The following is a 24,193-nucleotide window of genomic DNA, read 5'->3' on the forward strand; positions in this document are numbered from 1 at the left end:
CAAATTATATAATATATATATTGTGTGTGTAAGGTTGATTTGTAGTTTAAATAATTAAAAGCATTCACTTCTGATCGTTGAAGTGACGTGTTCTCGAATAGACACAGAAGCAAGATATCATTTGGCATTGTATGGGATATTAAGAAGTTTACAGTTTAACTACCATATTAATTCAAATGAACCTTAACAATCAACGCACGTCTTGTCTCATAAGGGCATGGAATGAGTCACATACACAAGACATTAAGGAGAATGGGATAAACAAATTAATAAATTGAAGAGAAACGTCACTAAAATATTTTGGCAATATCTTTAATTAAACCACGGTTAGTTAGAGCAAAATCTAAATATTCTTGGAATGAAATGAAGCCATCACCATCGGTATCAATCTCCGCCATCATAGATTTCACTTCATCTGGTTGAACGCAGCCTAGGGTTTCCAATGCATCTCCTAGCTCAGTTGCAGAGATTTTTCCATCGCCATTTGTATCAAACCGCTTGAAAATGCGCTCCCGGTCAACCTTTTCTTTAGGATCTTCTTCTGCCATTATTTGTACAGTTGATTATAACGTGCTTTCTCTAAGTGGAGTTTTGGTTTGTAAATGGATTAATGAATGCGAGAATGAGGGGTAAAAAAATGGTGGTTTGTGATGAATGAATGTGTGATTGATGACAGGTAAAAAAATTAGGTTCTTAAAAGATGGTTTTGCGAAAGAGTAAGATAGTCCGTCAAATTATGGGTTTAAAAATGAGTTGAAGATTGGCTGAAAAATGAAATTTTCAACGATTTAACCGCAAAGAAGGAAAATTGAAGTTTTCTAAGATAACTTGTTGTAGAGCTTGTTGTTCGGACAATACTTTAATTCTTACCATTCTTTTTAATTCTTACAATTTAATGTCGCCTAAGAAAGTTATTACACGTTTCGACACAAAAAACAAAAAATGAGAAAATTATTACACGTGTATTTTCTAACTAAAAATGGAAAATGTGGACATATGTACGGTTTGGTTTAGTGGATAATTTTTGGTCAATTTGTAAGAGGATAATTTGAACACGTGTTTTAGTGGTTTGTCCCATTTTTCCTAAAAAAAATTAAAGAAAAAGACAGTTGCAAAAGTTAGGTGGACAATGTAAGGGATGAAGTAGCACCGGTGGATGTGTTAACTAGAAGGATAGAGATCCTATCCTAATTTCTTCTACCAAAATCATCTAATTAAGTGATTTGGATCCTTAAAATTTGATTTAACGGCTAAAAGCAGAGGTTCCTTTTAAAAGTTATAACAACTTTAGCTGTTTAATCAAATTTCAAGAACCTGGATCACTTGATTAGATGGCTTTGGTGTGAAAGATTAGGAGATGATCTATTTCCTAACTAAAAATGAAAACTTCTAGAAGGAACCACTAAGTGCATTCCACGTGTCAAATTTATGAGAAGAGATGAGATGAGATGTTGGGAGAAATTATTAGGTGATAAAATTGATTCAGGTCCAACAGTATAAACAATGGACATATGGCCAATTTTCAATGGAAGTACCATAACTGACGTGGTAATACCCTAATATCTAATAATTTCTCTGATGTTACAGAGATTATATAGTGTGCTAAGAACATGATACATCAAGTTTTATAATACAACTAGTTGGAAATTTGAAGAAAAAAATTTCAACTAATTGTATTACGACACTTAGTGTACTAGGTATTGTTCCCGGTATACTGAAAAATTTCTCCCAATGTTTGATGGATAGTGTGATATTCAGGAGAATTTTTCAATTGACTGTCATATTAACACACGATGCTGTAATTTCTATGATATAATTGGACGAATAAAACAAATCACATTGTTGACACTTCAATATACTTGAGCTTTATTATGTTAGACTGGCCTGTGTTAGAATGTGTTATTAATGTCGTAATTTTTATGCATTATCATTCATGTTATAACATATGAACTAATAACATCACCACTTAACTATGCGACACTCGCACTCAAAATTTTCACGATATTTGAAAATTTGAGTCGCCTAAAATTTCGAAAGTAGGTGCTCCAACAAAGTAGAATATGCTGTCAAGTACTATAGCTTGGTTGGCTGAAACGACTTGTTTCTGATAAAATTCGGCTCCAAGTCCCACCAGAAATTGAGAATGGAAGTTCCGCAATAATAGGGAATCAAGCTGCCTAACAAAAAGATTCCACAATCAAGGAAATAAATAAGATGGAAAGCAACCATACAAGTAATTTGCATGAAAATAGCCTCCTACATTTTGGACATGGTAACACTACGTGACAATGCAACCGGGGTGCTATGAGTCCACAAAATCCACACGCATGCTCGATCAAAACCTATCATTAGTCCCCGACTGTTGTACATGGTCGCTTTAAAACTAGAACTGATAATTTACCCGATACAAAGCTATATGGTAAGTTAAAAGGAAGAAAGCCGAAAATGAGTGGAAAAATAAACGACGAAAATATCTGGATCAGAGATACGAAAAACGCAAAAGAAAACAATATCAATGTCGTACCTCAGAACGAATGTTGATTGAATTATAGTGATGTGGTGTTATACAATCAACTTCTTATTTTGTTGAACCAATTAACTTTGCTACAAATGGCTGAGGTCTATCTCACAACAACACGAACTGGCTACGACAGTAGATCTGAAGTTCACTTTCAGCTGGTTTCAGTGTTGCGACCATTATGACATACAGGGAGGGTACCCTAGGAGGTAGTTACATATTTACGTCGAAAACCCTAGGCTACACACTTGAGAATGACATTCAACACAGATTCTCGAGTTGGCAAAGCCGGAATAGCACCTCTCTCCGTCACAGTCAATGCACCACAAGCGTTAGCAAACAGGAGCGCATCTCTCAGTTTGTCCTCCTCCTACATTTCAAATCCAGATGGCCACTCTTTAGGTTGACAGGCATAATCCATTGTTATAAAACATAAACAATGTAGGATATAACTTCAAACACTGTATTTTCAATCAGCAATTGGGAACTCACACGAAAATTACCGCACATCAATCAACAAATGGAGCACAAAATAGGGTTTAAATGCAGATCACTACATGCTAAAATCTAGTCATTAGTAAAGAAGCTCTACCACTATCCAACATTATGTATATAATTTGAGAATTTCGATAGAGTTGTTCCCAAGTCATATGATAAATAACAAATAAGTCTGGAACATATAACGTTGAAACTATCTTCTACAGATCAGAAAGGCAACATCGTCTGTACCCTGTTGTTTTAGGAAAATAAATTTCTCAAGTTTAGAGTTTGTACCTGTTTAAGATTTAAATAGATAGGGTGATCCAGCTGCCTAGTTAATTAGGAGAGGATTTCCAAGGAAGATAACTAGTACATAGAGGCTCTAATCCCTTTTCCTTCCAAACATCCACCCCAACCCCCACCCTCCCCTCTCCCTAAGATTTCTGCAATGCTAGAGGCCGTCGTCTGTATGAGGAACCTTCGTCTATCCATATTCATGAGTTTTTAGTTCATATTATTTGCTCATTTCCTCATCATGCGCAGGGTAGTGAAGCTACTAGAAATATATAATTATGCAATTAAGTTTTGACTGGAAGAAGGCCTCGTTTGGTAAATTGGATGGGAATGGAATGGATAACTCTTCAATCTCAGGGAAAATTGAAGGTAGAAGATAATGATTTTTCATTTAGAGGGGATTAGACATGAGGAAAATTCATTCCTTATAATCCTACCATTTTCGATAGGACTGGAATGGATACGATTTCTTCATGAGTAATCCATCTTCTATCCTGTAGTTGATCATATTTTTTCATTTCTCCCTTCAACATGCCTTGATTTAGGGAGTTATCCAATCCAATCCTACATACCACACGAGCCCAAAAATTCTCTCAAGTTTTGTGTCCAAGATGCAGTACCTGAAGCAAAGAAAGATCAACAGCTAGTTGTGATAGTATTCCGGCCACAAATGCATCCCCAGCACCAGTTGTGTCCACTGCATCTACCTTCTTACCCTTGACTCTTCCACTGAACTCCTGCAAATACACACATAATGTGCGGTTTCAGATACACAAACGCTGAGAAGAGAAGTATATTGCTGTCATCCTAGCTGCTCAACAAAATCCCATCAATTTAGAGAATCTTAAATAATAACATCTAATATCTACTAATCCAAAAGAACCCCTTTAAAGCCTCAATCAATAACTTTGCCAGTAGCTTTTGAAGATTACTGGTAAATATCATGAAGACAGGGGGCCACAAAAGTTCAGTCTGATGCCAGTTCACCTTTCCCTTGATACTCCATATTTCGGTGCATGATATATGCACGTGCGCACGAGCGCACACACACACAGAGTCTCACCAAAGCATTTCTTGTGTTATTCGTTTCTGTTATTAATTATAAGTTTTTTTATCTCCATACTTAAAGCTTACTTCTAATTCAAATTAATCAAAGAATATTTGTTTTATTTATCATTCAAAAAGGTTCAGTGAAGTATCCCATTTAAATAACTCTACATACTTCAAAAATTAAAGAAACGAAAATTCATTCTATTTTCTTAATCAATATATCTTTCTTTTTTATGAGAAACACAAATTTTATTAAGAAATAACTGAACCAAGTACAAGAAATATGGATGAGAAGCAACTGATTACAATCAAATTTGACATTTTATTTTGAAATCTACATTGGAGATGCTCTTAGATACCTAAAGCAACAGCATCACATCAAAACCCAATAAGCAACTGATTACAAACTACCCCCAAATCCAGCAATGTTTGGAAAAAATGCTCAAGGAGAAGCAAGCAGTCTAAATCTATCCTAAACTGCTCCTACATGGTATTCACTCGAGAATCAAATTAATTTCTTTTACTCAGATTGTTAATAAAATCAACTAATTTACCAAAATTGATATATAATCACTTTACAGTATCATCAATTTTAAACCGTGTAATTAATACATTCATCATTTCTTGCATATACTTCCAACAAATACCAGACTCTTATAATATTATGTTGGAACTATTTTGTTATTAAATTAATTATACTCTAAGATTCACATGTTATAATGCATGAGGCAATGTGCATTTGAAATTTCCAGAGAAGATCACATGAGAAGAGCATATTTGAAAACTTACCTTGGTGTAGTACCTACAACCATCAGGGCCTCCGTGACCAAAAGTAATTTAAGATTTGGATGGTATAATTTGCGAACAACATTTTCATCATACAGATCTTCTCCTCCCGTTAGAAAAGAAATCTCTTCTTCACTTATCTGAAAAACAAATAATCAAATTTTCTGACGCAATATTTTCAATTTCTTTTAGCACTTCCCTTTTACCATTTCACAAAAGGGACAATGAAAATCAAATATGAACCTACAGGTGCATAATCTGCATATTTAAAGGTTTAATTACCTTGATAACATCAGCAGTGTCCCATATACTCAAAATTCCTTCTCTAGCACTCTTTGCAGAAGGCCACAGTGGAAGCCTCAGGTTGGGATCGTAGGACAGAACTACACCAGCGTCCTTTGCAGCTTTTGCCGCTGCAATATGAGCCGACTTGCATGGTTCCGTGATAAGACTTATAGAACCATAATGCAATATTTTTGCCTGCCACAGGATGGTCAAGACAGACTTTGAACATTACTATAAAGAAAACGACTACCAAGTCAAATAAAAAAATTAACGGAGAAACTCAGCAAAATAAGATCACGTCAGACAGGCATGCAATTTGATATCCAACAATAAGAAGAGCCCAACATGGGGCGACCTAAATGCAACACACTGATACTGGAGTCTGCAGCCGTCTTGATGTCTAAGGTGCATCAATGTCAGTGGGTCTGGATTATGGAATAAAGAGTTCAAATTTAAGTATCCTTCTCATGTGAGGTGTACTATGCTCAACTGAAAAGTCAGTTTAGGCTTACCAGTCTTTAATCAGATGATATACCATGCAAGATAGTTAGTTCCCTAGACATTTCCTTTATAAGATATATTTATCTTTGCCTTCTTTTGACTCTTTACAATTATAATCATCAGTGTTATTTAACTAATAATAGCAACTGTTTCGTACCTTCCTAATTAAATCAAAATCAAGTTCAGCTTCTTGAAGCAACATATCAGCACTAGGATTACGATAAAACATGAACTCACGTTCCCCATCACTCCTTAATGTAACAAATGCTAAAGCAGTTCGAGCACCGGGATCAAAACGCATCCCTTCATTGTTCACATTATTCTCCTTTAGTATATCAGCAAGCATGTATCCAAATTCATCTTCCCCAAGCTGCAGGTAAATTATAAATACAAAACACCTGAAAGGATAAGATTGTTCTGATTACAAAGATTTTATAAAACAGTAAAGAATTGGCACAACGCAAGAAAACTAGTTTTGTTTTTGTTTCACCACTTTAATGCATAAGAACAACTAAGAAGTAATATAACAGCTAAGAAATACAATAGAAAATTAGGTTGAAAGTGTATTGTACACTTTTAACGAAATACAATAGAAAATTAGGTTGAAAGTGTATTGTACACTTTTAACCTAATTTGTACAAGCTTCCACAAATGTGAGGTAGACTATGATATTTATAATTTTATTGTACGTATGCATAAAGGTGACAAGAAAAAGGACCAAGACAAAGGAAAATGATCCGTTAAACCTTCAGAAAGATAAAACTAAAATTAAAATACGAGGCGGGAGAAAGAAGGGAAGACCAATGTCAAGTGGCCAAATTATTATTTAATGACTCAAAACATTAAGTAACTGTGGACTTCATCTAAAAGCCAGAACAACAAGAATATGGATACATGTGTTTGAATTGATACCTTTCCAATAAAAGCTGATGAGCCACCAAGTCGAGCTATGCCAACTGCAACATTAGCAGGGGCTCCTCCAGCAGCTTTTTTAAATGCAGGTGCTTCAGCCAATGAAAGTCCATTACTCGTTGGGACAAAATCAATCAGCATTTCCCCAAAACAAACCACAAGGGAGGATTCTTTTGTGTCCGGTAGTGCATCTCCTGCAAATGCTTTTCCTAAAATATTTTACAAAAGAAAACTGTGATGTAAAGTAAGCAGAAAACCAAAAGCTGTATGGTAATGTCACTCGTGATTGAAGTCATACGCAAAGTCACAGACAATTAGTGAAAACTAAGAAAGCACAAACTGAGTGTCCTAATTAAAGCAACCAAGAACAATGTGTAGAATCCAGGACTTGAGTTCGGCAAATTCATGGCATGCTAATGTACTAAACAGTGACATCAAAATGGAGCATGAAATGCATCAGCAAAGACTTCTAAAAAAGGGGACAATTTGGATACCTAAAGAACATCAAGAGTAAAGGCGGAATTAAGAAAAAGTCAAGACAGTTTGAGATGGGGTCAATACAATTATGAGCAGATCAAAACATCACCCGACCTCTAGCGTACTTCCAGGTTTTGGTTAGGGTTAAAGAGACTAAACTAGGATCAGTTCTTGACCCCCAAACATAGAGGTAGCATGTGCCTACAAGTCCAAGAAAGTCAAAATAGTACAGGATATGTTTAGGATCCTTAGGAGTAACTAATACCCGGATGGACATTAAGCAGAACAATAAACAATCAAAACAGAAAAACCCAGGGTGACTAAAACTAAAAACTGTCCTGGTATACAAGGACATTGGCTGGTGAACCAGCCACACTCTAGGTGGACTGAAGGTTTTTTTTGGGAAACTGATACCCCTGGCCATCCAAAGATTTCAGCAGTCGACCAAGATAACTCAGCTACCACGGCATTTAGGTGCACGAAGAGTTTTTTTACTGGCCTTGTTTGAATTTAAATACCCAAATGAAATTAATGATCAGAAATACGAATAATGACCCCCAATAAATTCCAAAGTTAAACCACATGATAGCTATAAACAACGAACAATTCACACAATATTTCAGTCCAATCCAATCAAAGAATATCACACAAACGCCCTTAAGGTGCATGATAATTCAGCAAAATAACTAGATAACAAGCAAAACCAAACAAAACCCATTTCCCAAAGATGCTGACAGAACTCAGAAACCAAAGCATTACCTTGGACATTCAATCTAGCAATGGAGGAAGAACTGAGAGGCGGTGGGGAAGAAAATGCAGAAGCTCTGACTGACCTTTGACTAAAAGAAACCGAATTGCGAGGCAAAGAAACCACCCCGCCGAAGCAGAAAGCAGTAGCATGAAGAGCCATCAAAACAATCGCAGACCCAGAAGAGAATTCGAACCAGTTGATATCTTCCAAAGTCGATTTTGCTCTGAAGCTCTGTGTGGAATGGAAAATGGCAGCAGCGGAGAGGGCAAAGCAGGAGCGTAGTAGCGTAATGGTTGTCGCCTAGTCATGCTTCTCTTTGGACTGCCGATGACGATGATGAACTTTGTTGTTCTACTTGGTCCCACCCTAAGCCTTTGTTTTGTTGCCATGTGTATGACGAATTCTATTCCATCATCCGTACTACTCTCACCAGACAAATTTTGATTTACAATTGGTTATTCCATCAACACTAGCATATTCATATCGATAGAGAAATCCAATTTTTAAATCAAATTTATAAACCAATAATATGTCACTGATAGAAAATAAACATGTTAATCAACGTTTAAGTTATAATTCAATCATCATCAACCACATCATTTGATTTGAAATTTTGGTTTAACAAATTTGGTCTCCTAGCATTATCCATTTAGAAAACATCTGTTTTTATAGAAATTTTTCCGTGTTCCGATGTATGTGATGTAAGAGTCAAAATTAAAAATGAGTTTTTAGAGAGTAATTTTTCGATGGGTTGGGAACACAATTCAGTATATCAAGTGTCACAATACAAGTGATTGGATAATTACAAAAAAAAAAAAAAAAAAATTCTAACAACTTGTATTATGGTAATTGGTGTATCAGTACATGTTCTTGGCACACTGAAAAATCTCGAGACTTATTTATGAATCAAATTCCCTCGTTTGGATTTATAAGTATAGAAATTTAGAATTTTCACGTGAAAAAAAGAACCTTGAAATTTGGGACCTTCAATTCCTAAGTTTAAATTCTATGTAAATAGGTGTCATTTCTAAATTTTTATGAGTGAGACTTCAAAATTAAAAAAAATTCTTGTTCAAATTTCATTGTACTTTTAGTTTAATCAAACACGAAAATTTACTTTTAGAAAATGAATTTTTGTCAATATTTTTTTTAAAAGAAATACAATATTCATTAAAAATGAGAATACGTACAAACGAAGATGATAATGTGCATAAAAAGGTTCTATCATCAATGATAGTCGTGTTCTCCTGCAAAGTTTTGTTCATGCAGCGATTTCATTTTTATTTCTGTCATTTTGATCTTAAATTTTCTTATACAAACACAATATCAATATTATAGATTTTGTGAGATTTCATTAAGTTGTGAATTTATTTGAGAATAGAAAAGTATACATACCAAAGGCAACAAACAATCGCATCCTTCCCCCAAAGATTTCATTGGATTCTCCTACAATGAATTCATAAACTCTGTTATTCCCCGTGTCCTCCATAACTTGGCATTACTTGCAAATTGGCCTGAATCGGTTTAGTTTTATGTCAATTCGGGTATTGATATTTTCAGTCAACTCGATTTTTTTTCTCATTTGATCTGATTTTTCGGTTTATTGATTTTATGTCCACCTCTAGTTGAGAAAATCTAGATAAAAAAGAATCGAGAATCTTCGTTAACAAACGAGGAGCTTACACAAAGTTGTTAATACATTCTCGGTAAAACATGTATTTAACTCATAAATACTACTTTGATTATTAACGTATTCAAGCTTATTTTCAACCAATTCACTAATTCCATACATCCAATCCAAATCATTTTCTTCCTACTTTTAGCATGAACAAATTCATCGAATTTGTCAGAACTCCTAGTCCATCAATGAAAATCCACTCTTTCTCCTCCTGATTTTCTGCGCAGAGTAATTAAATTTCCTTAGCATAAATATTACTTAATTTTTTTCCTTAAAACACACGATATGTGCTTACGTCAAAATTATGTAAATATTTGACCTCTGCACTTATTTCCACATTTATTTTCAATCAACTCGTTTTTTTTTTCTTTTCTCGTTTGATCCGATTTTTCAGTTTATTGATTTTATGTCCGCCCCTAGTTGAGAAAATCTAGATAAAAAAGAATCGAGAATCTTCGTTAACAAACGAGGAGCTTACACAAAGTTGCTAATACATTCTTGGTAAGACATATATTTAACTCATAAATATTAATTTGATTATTAACGTATTCAAGCTCATTTTCAACCGATTCACTAATTCCATACATCCAATCCAAATCATTTTCTTCCTACTTTTAACATGAACAAATTCGTCAAATTTGTCAAACTCCTAGTCCATCAATGAAAATCCACACTTCTTCTCCTCTTGATTTTCTGCACAGAGTAATTAAATTTCTGTAGCATAAATATTACTTAATTTCCTTCCTTAAAACACACGATATGTGCTTACGTCAAAATTATGTAAATATTTGACCTCTGCACTTATTTCCACGTTTATTTTCAGTCAACTCGTTTTTTTTCTTTTTGCTTTTCTCGTTTGATCCGGTTTTTCAGTTTATTGATTTTATGTCCGCCCCTAGTTGAGAAAATCTAGATAAAAAAGAATCGAGAATCTTCGTTAACAAACGAGGAGCTTACACAAAGTTGTTAATACATTCTCGGTAAAACATATATTTAACTCATAAATATTAATTTGATTATTAACGTATTCAAGCTCATTTTCAACCGATTCACTATTCCATACATCCAATCCAAATCATTTTCTTCCTACTTTTAACATGAACAAATTCGTCGAATTGTCAAACTCCTAGTCCATCAATGAAAATCCACACTCTTTCTCCTCCTGATTTTCCGCATAGAATAATTAAATTTCTGTAGCATAAATATTACTTAATTTCTTTCCTTAAAATACATGATATGTGCTTACGTCAAAATTATGTAAATATTTGACCTCTAGACTTATTTCCACATTTATTTCCGTTCACACTACGCGCTTTCTTCTCTCGTAAAAAATCCCCCGCTTTACTTCTTTCTATCCCCCCAACTGTATATGTATCTCTACGGATTCGCCGCACAGAATCCTCTACGCCTCAGCTCACAGTCACTTCCACGTGTCTACCTGTCAATCGCTATGTACTCCACAAAAGTTAAATCTTTGTGAGAATTCTAGAAATTCCAAATCTTACCCTTTCATCATATATCGTGCGGTTAGAAATTATTTTAAATGCTTTTATTTTAAATTAAAAATGAATAATACCTGACAGAAACTAACTACACAATATACAACGAACACAATTTGAGAATCCAGTTCTCATAAAGAGATCCTCCTGGCAAAGAAAGAGCTAGTAAATTCCAGGTGTACTAGGTCGGCCCGCACCCGATCACCGCCTCATAATTCACGCGTCAATAGTTCAAAACGAGTGAGATCGCCTGTATATATATCTCTTGTTAGTCAAGCAATCAAACAGAAAGAGAAGAAAATCTGAGAATTGTAAACCCTTATTCTCTCTCTTACTCTCTCACTGTGTTTGCTGCGATGTCGAAGAACGATTCGACTTCGAAAGGCTCGGGAATCGGCGCCGCCGGCTCCATGGAGGAGCTGAAGAAGATCTTCAACAAGTTCGACAAGAACGGCGACGGCAGGATCTCCTGCGACGAGCTCAGGGGCATTTTCGGCGAGCTCGGCTCCGAGACGGCCTCCCTGGAGGAGGTGGAGCGCATTATGGCGGAGTTCGACAAGGACGGCGACGGCCACATTGACATCGCGGAGTTCGCCGAGATCATCAATGGCGGATCCACCAAGGAGCTTCGCGACGCGTTCGACCTATACGATCTTGACAAGAACGGGCTGATCTCCAAAAGTGAGCTGCACGAGGTGCTGAAGCGGCTGGGGCAGAAGTGCTCGCTCAAGGAGTGCGCGAAGATGATCGGCTCCGTCGACGCCGACGGCGATGGCCACGTCAACTTCGCCGAGTTCAAGAAGATGATGACTCGAAACTAAAAGCGATCGAAGCGATTGGATTGGTAAAGCATACAAAACGGTAGAAAAAACAAGATCAGTATTAATTAGCTTTAAAATTAGATTTTAATTAGGGATTTGGATTTAAGTGTACAAAAATATTGGATTATTATTGGTGCTAACTGATCGTCTTTTCGTTCTTAATTTGCTTAATTTTTTGAAAAAGTTTAATTTGATTTTGTGTTTTATGGTTTGGCTCTTTTTGTTGAATTTGTTATATTTGGTTTTTAATTATTTTATTTATTTATTGTATTGGTAGATATATTGTGCAAGTGGGTGGCCGTAACAAAAGGTTGGGTGGCGTTAATGATAATTGGAAGGCGTTGTCGTGTTTGGGATGGCGAGTAGTCGTTGTACCGAATATAATACGCATATGGTCATGTGGTCATAGCTGACCTCGACGCGGAATTGGGCTTCTGATGCTGGTCCCATGGGTGGTGGATACTGGATGTCGTGACCGTTCGATTGAAGACACAAATCGTGCTTTATGTGTGCTTTTTGGTTGCTCTGTACTCCTTCTCGTCCTATTTAACTTGTTGTTCGGACTCAAGAATTTTCTTCTAAACGAATAATTAATTACATTTTTTTATAACTTTTTGTTAAAAATGTGGTAAGCATGCTTTCTAGTCAAACTATCGACCCCAAAATCTTGGAGGGGAAGCCGAGTTTTGGGATAATGCTTTCAAGGAAATTGATGTTGATTGGGGTCTACGGCTCCTTTGATGCAATTTTCTATGTGAGAATTGGGCAATATAGTAAATTACACACAACATAATTTTACTATTGTTTTGCTTCGTAACCAGGTAATCATATAAGTTGCTTTCACTTTTTATTCCACCTTTTTTTTTTTTTTTTTTCTTCTAAATAAAGTAGTTAGCGGCAAAATAATTATCTACGAATTGACTCTTCACTAATGAAAAATCGTTTGAAAGTCACTAGCCATTTTATATTTCCATTTGCTAGTTTGATTTGTTACATCTTGTTTAACTAATTGTATGCCCCATCATATATGTGCGAATGCGATTGCTCTATTGTCGGGAAAGATTTTTTTTCCACAAACTTTAATAAAGATAAAGTTAAAAAGTACTTAAGACTTTGGACTTGGATGAACTTGCGAAAATCATGCAACGTAGTAGAGCAAATCACGGAAGGACTAAAATGAACATGAAATTTTCATGTCTAATCCTCTCAAAAAGAAAAGAAAAACATTTTCATGTCCCTTGTATATAACTTGAATTTATAGGGTTATCCATTCCAGTCCAATCCTAGACACCGTGGTTTAAATAAAACGTTTCGAGCATATTGATAACTGCTTTCATCTCCAAGTGGTGTAGTACATTGAAAGCAGGATGTTGGTGCCTGCTAATCAACCAGCTTATATAATCTTAATCCTAAAGTTTGGCTGAGCTCTATTCCACTCCATTCCATTGAGTTTTTGCCTCAGCTTCTAATCAAAACATGGTGACTTCTACACAAAACAGAAATGCAACAACTCCGGCACGGATCTCTGATTAGGCCGTTTCTGGCAATTCAAAATTCCAAACAACAACTCAAACAAGATACCATTGTCGCGAGCAGTCAATTCCATCAGCACCTCCGCCCGAAACCTTACTCTAATTTGCCTTCCATCTAATTCAGAACCCAAATTCGATCTATTCCTCTACCTGCCTAACACCCTAAAATAACCAAAGCTTGAATTGGTGAGGAAATAGGATCCGCAAAAGGTAGAAACAAGAGGTTTCTCAAAGTTTACTGATCGGAATAAGTTTCGTCTCTTACTCCTACAACAAAGCCTCTAGTTCAGCTCCTCGCCCTCGCCGCAGCTCTAAATTCCATAAACACCAAAGAAAAAAGCCGTCTACTTTTTGCTATAAGCGGTTTCTACTCTGTCTATCAAATTTAAAACAACAACGAGGCCTCATACCACTAAGTGGCGTCAGCTATATGAATCTTAGAACGCTACTGGTTCGTTTTTGTTCATATCACACAAATATAACAGCACAACAGACGGTGTAAGCATTCGCAAATTATGTTCTACCTAACATTTACTACACTGGAATTGGATTGGGCAAAAACCCCCAAAAATCAGGTAGTAATTGTCATAAACACACTACAATTACAAACCGAGAAATACAAAAAAATTATAAAAAAAAAAAAGAAAAAAAATAAAGAGAGAGCAGAGCTTACAAAATTACAAAGCGAAGCCTTTCAAGTACTCAGGATCGCGCTTAGCCCTCTCCTGAAACTTCTTGAACCACCGGTCCAAGATATCCATCGGCACCACCAGCTTGCTCCCATCCACGCCGCAAAACGACTGCATGAAATTGAACAGATTCTCCCCAACCTTCATCGCCAACCTCTCGATTCGCTTCTCGGCGGTGACGTCCAGCGACGGCAGCGTCGCCAGGTCCTCCACCGACACGCCGATTTTGGCCGACAGCGGCGCCGCGTCGGCTGTGAGCTGCAGCTGCCCCCCCGGCTGTGGCCACGGAAGAGCAAGCACTGCCGACGGCCTAGCCACGGTGACGGCGCCGCAGAAGAAGAAGGCAGAGCCCGGGGACTGGATGTAGACGGCTAGGGCTTTGTCCGGCGGGAGTGTGAAGTTGTTTAAGAGAAATATGCAGACCTCCCGGACTTGATCGTACGCCTCCCCTGCGCACATTAGAAAAACCGTGCGTTAGAATGATAAACTGCGCCGACGAAGAAAAAATTGGAGGAAAAAAAAAAAAGAGAGGGAAAAATAGGGAAATTTACCGACGAAGGTGTTCATGTCGAGAATCCAGTGGAAGGTGTCGATCTGGGAGAAGGAGGAGATGTCCATTGGGAAGCTGCGATTCGGGAAGACGACTCCGAACATTTTCTCGACTCTGTTATGATGAAAGAGGAGGCTGTAGATGCGGATAGTTGCGAGAGATTGTGAGAATGTTTGAATAATTGAGTGCGTGCTGTGGTTTAACGGTGGGGATTAGAAGGGAGGAGAAGCATCCAGAACAATCTAGAAGAGTTGAGTGGAAAGGTTTGATGATTCTTGTCATGTGTACAAAGGTTTGATTTTATTTATTTCCAATTACTGCTATTTTGTAGTCTTATAAAATTTTCTTATGAAAAGGAATAAAGTATACCGAAGTTTGTGAGATTATTAGAGAATCCTGAATTGTTCCTAAACCTTATATTTTCAACTTGGTGTCAGTGCAGAGTTCGATTCTTGGTTGAAACCTATTGTGAATGCTTCCTTTTTGGTACACTGAGCTTTTTTTTTTCGTGCGTCCGCATGCTATGAACTTGAGGGTGAGATTATCTACAATTTTCAGAAGAAGAAATAAGAAAAAGAAAGAAAGGAGATTATCTACAATTTTTTGTTTCAACATGCCACGAGATTTATTGAAGTTTTTGAAAAGGTTCGTGTTAGTTCGACCATGTCAAGAGATTTATTTGTGGGGCTTTTGAAAAGGTTAGTGTTAGTTTCAACATGTCAAGAGAATTATTTGTGGGGCTTTCGAAAAGGTTCACATTAGTTCTACCAGACTAAAAGGTTTTGTTGAGCTTTTAAAAAGAGGCGTTCGTTCCAATTAAACTTTCGAAAAGGTTGGCGTTAGTTCAAGTTAGTCGTTCAATAAGAGGCGTTATTAGTTCGAGTTAGTCGTTCGAAGAACCCAAAGCTGAGAGGTTCCTTCTTCAACCATGATCCGTTTGAATGAAAAGTTCAAGTCACACTCCTAGAATGAAGTATACACTTGGCTGTTTGGCCGCGTATTTGCACCCTCACATTCACACCAGATTCTCCAAGAACGTAGTTATGTCCTAAACTAACGGCATGCCCGCCTCGTAGGCTTTGTATTACTAAACTCAAAACAGCAGCACAAGCCAAATAACACAAGACACAGAAATATATCGATGCATTCAGAGACTTTGGCATTCACAACCATTATCATCTTCCATTGATGGATGAAATCAAAAGGCATACAAAGCAAAATAAGTTATATGGAATGAGAGAATTAGCACTGAACAAAAATGTTAAATATTGGTTCAGAATGGTTCCTTTTTCTTAAAAATTTCTCATAACTGAACCGAACCGAATCAAACCGTTCAAACCGTTACTGTAACTAGTTTGGTCACAGTAAAAGCAACATACCAACTCATAATGTAACTCATGAAATTGGATGTAAGCTGCAACCCAAGTGGTGTGACTGGTGTCCTTGAGCAAAAACAATATACACAACTCATTTATCTCATTTAGCATATCACCCCAACATTAAAGCGTCGTTTTACACCAAATAAATGCTACCAACCAACAAAACAACTTTCAAATCAACCCAACATCTTCGTTTCCTCTAAGTCGGCTGGCCTAGGACGAAAAGCATTGAGACATCATCCAAGCATAAATTAATCTATATCGCGAAAATCACAACCGTCATTTTTGTACAGCTACCATAGCTAAACACTGATTGATACCAACAAGCAAAGTTCCACACCTCCAGTTTTGAACTAACTCTGCATGATATCTGTGTGATAGCTATCTAGTTCCTTGTCGAGTTCATCAACCGACTTCTCCACATGCTTCTTCCTCCACTCTCCACCACGACCACGCCCACGCCCACGCCCACGACCACTGCTGCTGCCACTCCCACGTGGTTTCCCTCGACCATTTCTATTCCCTCCACGGCTGCTCCCACTACAAAATACAGAAACAATGTACTTGTAATCACAGCTTGAAATGATACTAACTATTACTAAAATCCAACAGCAGCATTTATACCATACAGCCACAAATACCAAACTGAAGACACAAATGTACAGATACATTCAGGGACTGGATCACAAATATTTTTAACTTGTAGCATGGTTTCCCGTTACACTCGTTTTGGAAAAAATAAAACTCTTGGTACCCACAAGCATCTAATTTCTTTCAACATAACTGGGAAGATAGGTAGCTATTAGATGTTCTCAATTTTCACTGCTGGGATAGCTCTTAGTCAACACGTAGATGATGTAGACATTTCATAACCGTACATAAGCATAAGTATTAGATGCTGCAGCTTGGGGGTATGTAGACAATCAAACAGAGTTCAAGCAGCACAATGCACACAACAAGTAGCCCATAAAAAACACCTTTACTGAATGTGTGATTTCATTTTATAAACTTCTGTCTTGATTGCAAAACTTACAAAGATAACAGATACTGAACAAATTGATTCTAGAACCATATCATCCCCACAAGAAGTCAAGAACCATATCACCAAAACCAAGCCAGATAAACACCAGTCAAAAGGAACAATGGAAACGGTCTGGTTAAATACGGGATTTAAACGTCGGGTTCAAACTACTTAATAGTACCCTCATACCAAAAGAGAAGTTAAATTAGAGTGCCAAGTATAAATGAAAATTGACAAATAAGTAAAGATCTAAAACTACATTAATGAAACCCTCTTTGTCATCCAAAATAGGGTGAAAAAGACTATTTAGTCTTCTATCACACAAAAAAATGATGGGCAATAATGTAATTTCACATGTTCAAATTTTACTATTTTTTATTGAAGCCTCACCTAAAGGTAATGTTATAATATCACCAATATTTAAAATTTTAAAAAAAAAAAACAAAAACAAAAACCTCCCACGTTCTCTCTCTCTCCCTCTCCTTCCCATTTTTCTAAAAAAAAAATGTGTTCATACACAAAGTGTGTAGGCAAATGCTAGTGTTAGTTAACAAAACTATAATTAGGTCCCTCATAAATAACTAGCTCAGCTATATCACCTAAAAATAAGTTAAAAGTTCATACAAACAGAGAAACAAGAATATGACGGCCTAAACTCAAATCAGCATACTAATTTGTTCTTACATGGTATGTGAAATCACTGAGCTTGCACGAGAACCCTCCTACCTGGATGCATAATTGGCATTTGCCTCCAGTCTAGTAGTTTAGGCTGTTAAATTTGAATCTCTAGCCTAACAATCTCACCTTTTTCCATCAATAAAATCTCTACACAAATCACTTTGATAATAACAGTACACATATAATAAATGGTTTGGGAGGGAGAGACAAATGAAGGAAGCATGGGGATCAAGGAAAAAACAAGCTTGAAGATCAACCAACGAATTGTGTTCCATTTCTAGCTAGGGCAGGCTACATTGAGTTGCAAATTTTAGGTGTCCCTAAGTACATAAGACGCTGCACTAATTAACAAAATACCAACTGAATACATCATCATAAGCCTAAAGAGAAATGCAACATTCAAAGCCTTATCCATCTTTAACGATCCACAAACGAACCCAACTTGCCATCTCATGAAGTTTCAACAATACCAAACTAGCAATAAACATTTTGGCAACCAGACAGACTTAGAACATCATAGAGAGATAGCAATAGAGAAAATACAACAGCAGTCCATCCCCTTTTATCCGTGTGTATGCTACAAAACTTGAATGATTTTATTACTTTTAAAAAAAAGTATTTACCATGCTCTAACTTTTAAGCCATTGGATAAAACTTTACAGTTAATAAAACACTTATCATTTACTTGTATGCTGTAAATTGTTATCCTATAAACCATTTTTTTATTAGAAGAACTGTTTTCCTAAAACCATTTTGATTTAAATCAAACAATTATGTGTGCAATCCTTGCACATGGATGAGCAAGCTAATTCTCTGTCTACTCTTCCATTATTATCTGGATCCTTGCACAATGGCCAATTTAAATTTTTATCCAACCATATAATACATTATCTAACAAAGATGTCTGGACATATATATTTAATATTTTTAATTATAATTATTTTTAAGAAATAACACCAAAAACTACCTAAGGCTCATGACCCACCACTCTTAGTCCGGTCAGCCTGCTAAAGACCCATAGCTCGGTACCAGTATTATATGGCCTAATTTTGTTAATGGTGCATAGCCCCGTGTAGCATTGACCCGTCAATGGTCTTCTAAGCCGAACATGGGGTGTATAGACATTGTTTTGATAGACTGTTGATAAATCTTTCTAACATGCGTATGATAGGTCCACAAGCACGTGAGACAAATTAGACAAAATAGGAACTCTAGCACATACGTTTTACATCAGTAAAACAACAAGACATCGACAGTTCAAAAAGACACAATTTCATAGTCACAAGGTAAAAAGATAAGAACTTACCCAGAACCGCGGTTAACCATAGGCATAGCATAGCCACCAGCATTACCAGGTCCAGGCCTGCATTACAAAAGGACAATGAAAGATAAATATCCTTACTTTATGCAGTGTAACAATAACAGCACCTCACATACAAAAGGCCTAACTAATCATGGAGTATCAAAAACTTCTATGACCTGATATGACTTAAAAGGCTCTAGGAAAGAAACAACATATTATCAGGAGCCATTAAAGATATTTGTTATAATAAATATGAATTATATTAAGATACAGAAGGAAGCATAAGAAACATGTATGAGCAGTCCATCTCCTAATGCCAAAACCCAGAAAACACCTAAACCACCAGTCAGACCACTATAACCCAATAAAACCTCAGTGCCAGTTTTTCTGCACACCCACAGGTCCACACCCATCCAAAGCCCTGCAACAATCAATTCTAAGTCGGTCTAGTGAATCTGCAATGAAAACATATATGGCCCATATACTTCCCCTCCTTGATCAAGACACTCAAAGGTAGAAATTAACATGCAAGGTCTTTTATCCATGAACAACCAACCAATAGAATTTTCACCTTGGTTGGGAGTCCAGGATACCCACCTGCCAAATCAACCTTCAGTGGTTCAAAGGGAGGATCCAGTTGACAGGTGACCACTGTACGAAAAAAAACATTGCACAATTTGAATGCAAAGATATATCACCTAGATGGGAGAAAAGTCTGCATATTCCCTACCTAATGCGGAAGGAAAGGCCTGCATATCACCTAGAAAGAAATCTAAGTTTCTAGGAGCATCTCCAATGGAAGTCCCTATTTAGGGACTTCCACCACCACTTTTGAGTACTCATTTAAGGAATCTTGTGTCCCTAAAGGAATATTGCCTCCAATGGGAGAGTCCTTACAGGAGAATCCTTAAATTTGAAGTTTTTATGATTTCATGTGATAATTTGATTAGGTGCACATTTTTTGTTTATGTTAACCTATTTTAATTAATTAAAAGCATTAAAAGCTTAAAATCTTTAATCAAGATTATGGGCCCCGTTTTCCATTCAAGGTACACATTTTTGTTGTCTATGTTAACCTTTTTTTAATTAATTAAAAGCTTCAATCAAGATTGTGGGCCCTGTTTTCCACTCAAGGTTGTCCCTATACAATCCCTATATGTGAGGACATAAACTATGTATCCGGTAACTTTCCGATCCATTGGAGATTCATTTTGTCCCTATATTTGTTTTGTACCCATTTTATACGGTGGTGGTCCTTATTTAGGGACTCCACTGGAGATGCTCTAAGTCATTGAATTAATAGAAGGCTGCATTTCAAAACTAAAAGAGGAAGGAAATAGAGATTAAAAGGTGACATCCCCACCCAAACATTTACCCACTCTCTTCCAATTACCCACCCCCAACTTTCAAAAGAGGGAGAAAAGACGGTAACATTGACAATGTGCTTCCAAAGACTTCGGAAACAACCTCTCCCCACAACCTGAGGATCCCACCCAATGGAGACCAGAACATAGAGACTTACAATGGAAAGAATCAAGTACGTTGAACTTAGAAATAATTTGCTGGTAATTTTAATATATTCACATTCAACCAAAATATCCAACAGAAATTAACAAATAACAATGGTTGTTCTTGGTGTCGCCATCTCCATATATATGACCAGCAGCTAATAATATGTAAAAGGAAGATGGACATTGTTCACAATTCCAGACAAAGATATGGTAGAATTTATGTGAATATTGAAACAATTAGCAAAGGCCATCTCCAACAATTCCTTGTATCCTTTAGCAAATAGATGCAAGCCTGTTGATCACTCGATGCATATATGATTTTATATACATGCCCATGAATGCAGCGACAGTTGCTTAGCAATATGATAGAAACAGTGTGAAGGGGGAAAAAGAAAGCGTACGTCATTACAACAGTCCTTTTCTTCCTTCCGTGCACGCCTGTCACATTCACACGAGCTGAAATAGGCATCCCTGCACTGGCACCAACAAGCTCAATTTTCATAGGCTTCCCGTCCAATAAAACATTATTATAGCGCTTCAATGCTGCGAATGCATCACTTCTTCTAGTATAAACCACTTCAGCTGAACCCTGATAACACAACAGGAAAATTTCCTTAATAAAACTTGACCACCAAAGTGTCTATCAAATAGTAGAAAGAAGTACAGATATAGATCCAATTATACTCGGCTGAGAATAATGCTTAACATATAACCACTGTCCTTTAATAGACCAACACTGGCTAAACTAATAAACAATGTCAAAATACATATCAAGATCAAACATCAGAGTATCATATATACCAATGTTAATTAGATATCATGAAACGAAGAAACAACACCTTGGCTGGCTTTTGCAGAACCCACCAGCCAGAAGGGTAGACTAATATTCAACATCAAATGTCTACTGGACAAGCATGGCACAATGTCTCTTAAAACAATGTACAATGTAAAAACAAATGAAGTTAGGGGCTTTTATATACACAGAGTTTGCTTGGATTAGAACCATTACGAGAAAACTAACAAGTACAAATGCTTTACAAAAATGTCTACTTGTACTTCTGAACATTGAAATTCAAATAGGGATTAAACAGAGTTGAATCACACTAGTTTACACTCTGTTCATATATCAGGATTTTAAAATCAATACAATGACTTCAAATACAAGTTTATTTTCTTTGAGTTATTTGTAGACACTACAACCAATGTCAGGATCCTAACTAAAAATCAGTGCCAAATATAAGTAAACCAACAAATCAGGATAGAATGTAAGAGGGAAGAACTCTAAATATTGAGCAAAAAACTCACACTTTGGCGACCATTGTTATCAAAATGTATTGCATATCGCTTCATCTCTCCGATCTCAGAGAAAAGTTCCTGAGTTGCAGTTGCACGTGACGTTTCAGGAGAATGTTACAAGAAACTTGATATAGAAAGCGCTTAAGATGAAAGTATATGGCTCAAGTTGTACCCTTATATCCTCATTTGTCACTCCATAGTCCAAGTTAGATACATATAACTTTGTGCCAATTTCAATCCCTGATATCCCCGCAGCTCTAAGGCTGTCTTCAAACAAATCAGGCTGCCATGGGAAACGCTTGGTTCTGCGGGTAGACTGATGAAAGCATGCAGAAAAAGATCCAGATGGGGGAAAATAAATGTCAGCTCATGAATAGATAACAAGATAATTTGCCATTCCTCAAAGTCCCCAGAAAAATAACCCAACAACCCACAAGTACAGATAAATCTCGAAGATAACGGTACATATGGAGTGGGCGACGATAGGCTATAGCGCTTAAGAAGATGAGCCAAAATGAGCTTCTCCATGAACAACATACGTCACATATCCTCTAGTATTTGACTTTCTAAGCATTTTAGAGATCCCCTCGTATTTGACTTTCTAAGCGTTTTAGAGATCCTCGTGTATTTGGGTTTTAAAATCATATTCTCAAGCATATCATTAAACATCTACAGTTTTTTAGCTTGCCTTGGCAATGGTATACGAGGACGGCCGAGCACCACCCGGGAGAGGACCTCTACGAACAAGTCCTGTAATTCTTCCAGCTGGAATTCTTCCAGCGGCCATCCTTCCAGCATTAAAGGACCCACGTGCTCCACCACGGCCACGAGAACCCCTACCGCGTTGTTCTCTATTTCTGTCACGATTACCCCTGCTGTTCTTAATCATGTCATCAAGCGACATATCCAAAGCAGTCGACATCTAAACAAGAGATTATAATTGAAATCCTTTTGCTATGAATGAGATCTAAACCTGCAATAACAAAAAATATATCAATAACGATAACCTCTAAATCATGAATCATATTACACAAGCAACAGTCAAAGATTACTCATCTCGATTTCTGAATTCAATTTCGTCGAATGTATAAGAAAATTTTTCAATATTCAGACAATGATGATGTAAATCGTAAGGAAAATCAATTCACAAAGTCCAATTACAGGTAAAATTTTCAATTAGGTCAAAAAAGCGCAAATCGGATCATTAGAAACCTAAAATCAAAGCGATATTTTCCCATCGACGAGAAAGAAAACAACGAAATAAATCTACAAATCTACAAAGGATTCAAATCAGAAATCCTAGAACAAAGAATTAGGGCACGGAGAGAGAGAGAGAGAGAAGGGAACATACCAGGAGAACGATTAGAGAAGAGAAGCGTCCGCTGAGCCGAAGACAGACACAATCGCGGAGGAAGGTGCGAGAGGAAGAGAGATTGGGCGCAGTGAGAAAGTAAAAGTGTGAGATGCGGACGGAGACGAGTGTGTTAGGGTTTCTAAAGGCCTTCTTTCTTCGTGGTTAAGGCGGTGTTTGGGATTTTAACTTGCTTTCGAACGCTGTTTCGCACGCGGTTGGGACACACAGATCGAATGTGATGTGTACTTGTCTTTTCTTTCGTGCCAATATTCTTTTGGAGTAACGGTTTTTAGACTAAATCGGTAAATTCGGAAAGATGAACTAGCAATAGACATAAAACCATTAATCTTAATTATATATATGTTCAAATAAAATGACTTGTGATTAAGAAGAGGTTGAAATGTTTATATGAGTTTTTCCGATCTTCGGAATAGATGGATAATCGTGTCTTGTCATTAGTTGTCTCATTTTAAAAAAATAAAAATAAATAAAATGCATTACGTGATGTGTTATTAATAAAAAATAAATACGTTAATCAACATTCGAGTAATAATTAATCATCAATAAATACTTTATATAATTTATAAAATTTAATCTAAATAGTCGGTATCCGTAACATTTATATTTCTATGTTTTTTTATTTGGGCTCTTTCCCTATAAGCAAAAAAACCCCAAATCATAAAATCTCAATGTTATGTAAGGAAACAAATGCGACGGTTGACAGATTTGTTACTCTTGTTCATTATTATCCTTAATCTTGTATTTAGTTTAATAAATTTAAGTTCTATCATTTCTAGGTTAAATTTCGACATGCATACTTTCATCATC

At 36.6% G+C, this 24,193-nt stretch overlaps 4 protein-coding genes and 1 pseudogene across 6 annotated transcripts; 1 reads left to right on the forward strand and 4 right to left on the reverse strand.

Moving 5' to 3' along the window:
• Positions 1-112: 112 nt before the first annotated feature.
• LOC137738836 (polcalcin Bet v 4-like) lies at positions 113-746 on the reverse strand. Its single transcript, XM_068478308.2, has one exon. The coding sequence runs from the start codon at positions 546-548 to the stop codon at positions 291-293; it is 258 nt and encodes an 85-aa protein (XP_068334409.2). The 5' UTR covers positions 549-746; the 3' UTR covers positions 113-290.
• Positions 747-2,518: 1,772 nt separating this feature from the next.
• On the reverse strand, positions 2,519-8,367 carry LOC137740289 (putative fructokinase-6, chloroplastic; annotated as a pseudogene). Its single transcript, XR_015966922.1, has 7 exons — positions 8,063-8,367; positions 6,827-7,035; positions 6,072-6,284; positions 5,411-5,608; positions 5,132-5,268; positions 3,913-4,029; positions 2,519-2,888 (listed from the first exon to the last, which is right to left on the reverse strand). The product of XR_015966922.1 is annotated as a putative fructokinase-6, chloroplastic (transcript).
• Positions 8,368-11,506: 3,139 nt separating this feature from the next.
• On the forward strand, positions 11,507-12,662 carry LOC137740015 (putative calcium-binding protein CML23). Of its 2 annotated transcripts, none has more exons than XM_068479800.2 (2): positions 11,507-12,092; positions 12,330-12,662. In XM_068479800.2, exon 1 carries the CDS (start codon positions 11,588-11,590, stop codon positions 12,050-12,052), a length of 465 nt encoding a protein of 154 aa, XP_068335901.2. In that variant the 5' UTR covers positions 11,507-11,587; the 3' UTR covers positions 12,053-12,092; positions 12,330-12,662. The 2 variants fall into 2 exon arrangements, with proteins under 2 accessions (XP_068335901.2, XP_068335902.2); XM_068479801.2 differs by having other exon boundaries at positions 11,507-12,075; positions 12,330-12,422.
• A 1,349-nt stretch (positions 12,663-14,011) lies between these two features.
• On the reverse strand, positions 14,012-15,051 carry LOC137740986 (uncharacterized). The gene is made up of 2 exons (XM_068480795.2): positions 14,825-15,051; positions 14,012-14,722 (listed from the first exon to the last, which is right to left on the reverse strand). Exons 1-2 carry the CDS (start codon positions 14,925-14,927, stop codon positions 14,262-14,264), a joined length of 564 nt encoding a protein of 187 aa, XP_068336896.1. The 5' UTR covers positions 14,928-15,051; the 3' UTR covers positions 14,012-14,261.
• Positions 15,052-16,282: 1,231 nt separating this feature from the next.
• Positions 16,283-23,591, reverse strand: LOC137739453 (THO complex subunit 4D). The gene is made up of 7 exons (XM_068479024.2): positions 23,363-23,591; positions 22,700-22,984; positions 22,184-22,327; positions 22,021-22,089; positions 21,117-21,304; positions 19,208-19,264; positions 16,283-16,742 (listed from the first exon to the last, which is right to left on the reverse strand). The coding sequence occupies exons 2-7, from the start codon at positions 22,931-22,933 to the stop codon at positions 16,556-16,558; spliced, it is 879 nt and encodes a 292-aa protein (XP_068335125.2). The 5' UTR covers positions 22,934-22,984; positions 23,363-23,591; the 3' UTR covers positions 16,283-16,555.
• Between the last annotated feature and the right edge of the window lie 602 nt (positions 23,592-24,193).

This window comes from Pyrus communis, chromosome 9 (genome assembly GCF_041283825.1).
Source record: "Pyrus communis isolate YQ-2024b chromosome 9, ASM4128382v1, whole genome shotgun sequence".
NCBI classification, from domain to species: domain Eukaryota; kingdom Viridiplantae; phylum Streptophyta; class Magnoliopsida; order Rosales; family Rosaceae; genus Pyrus; species Pyrus communis.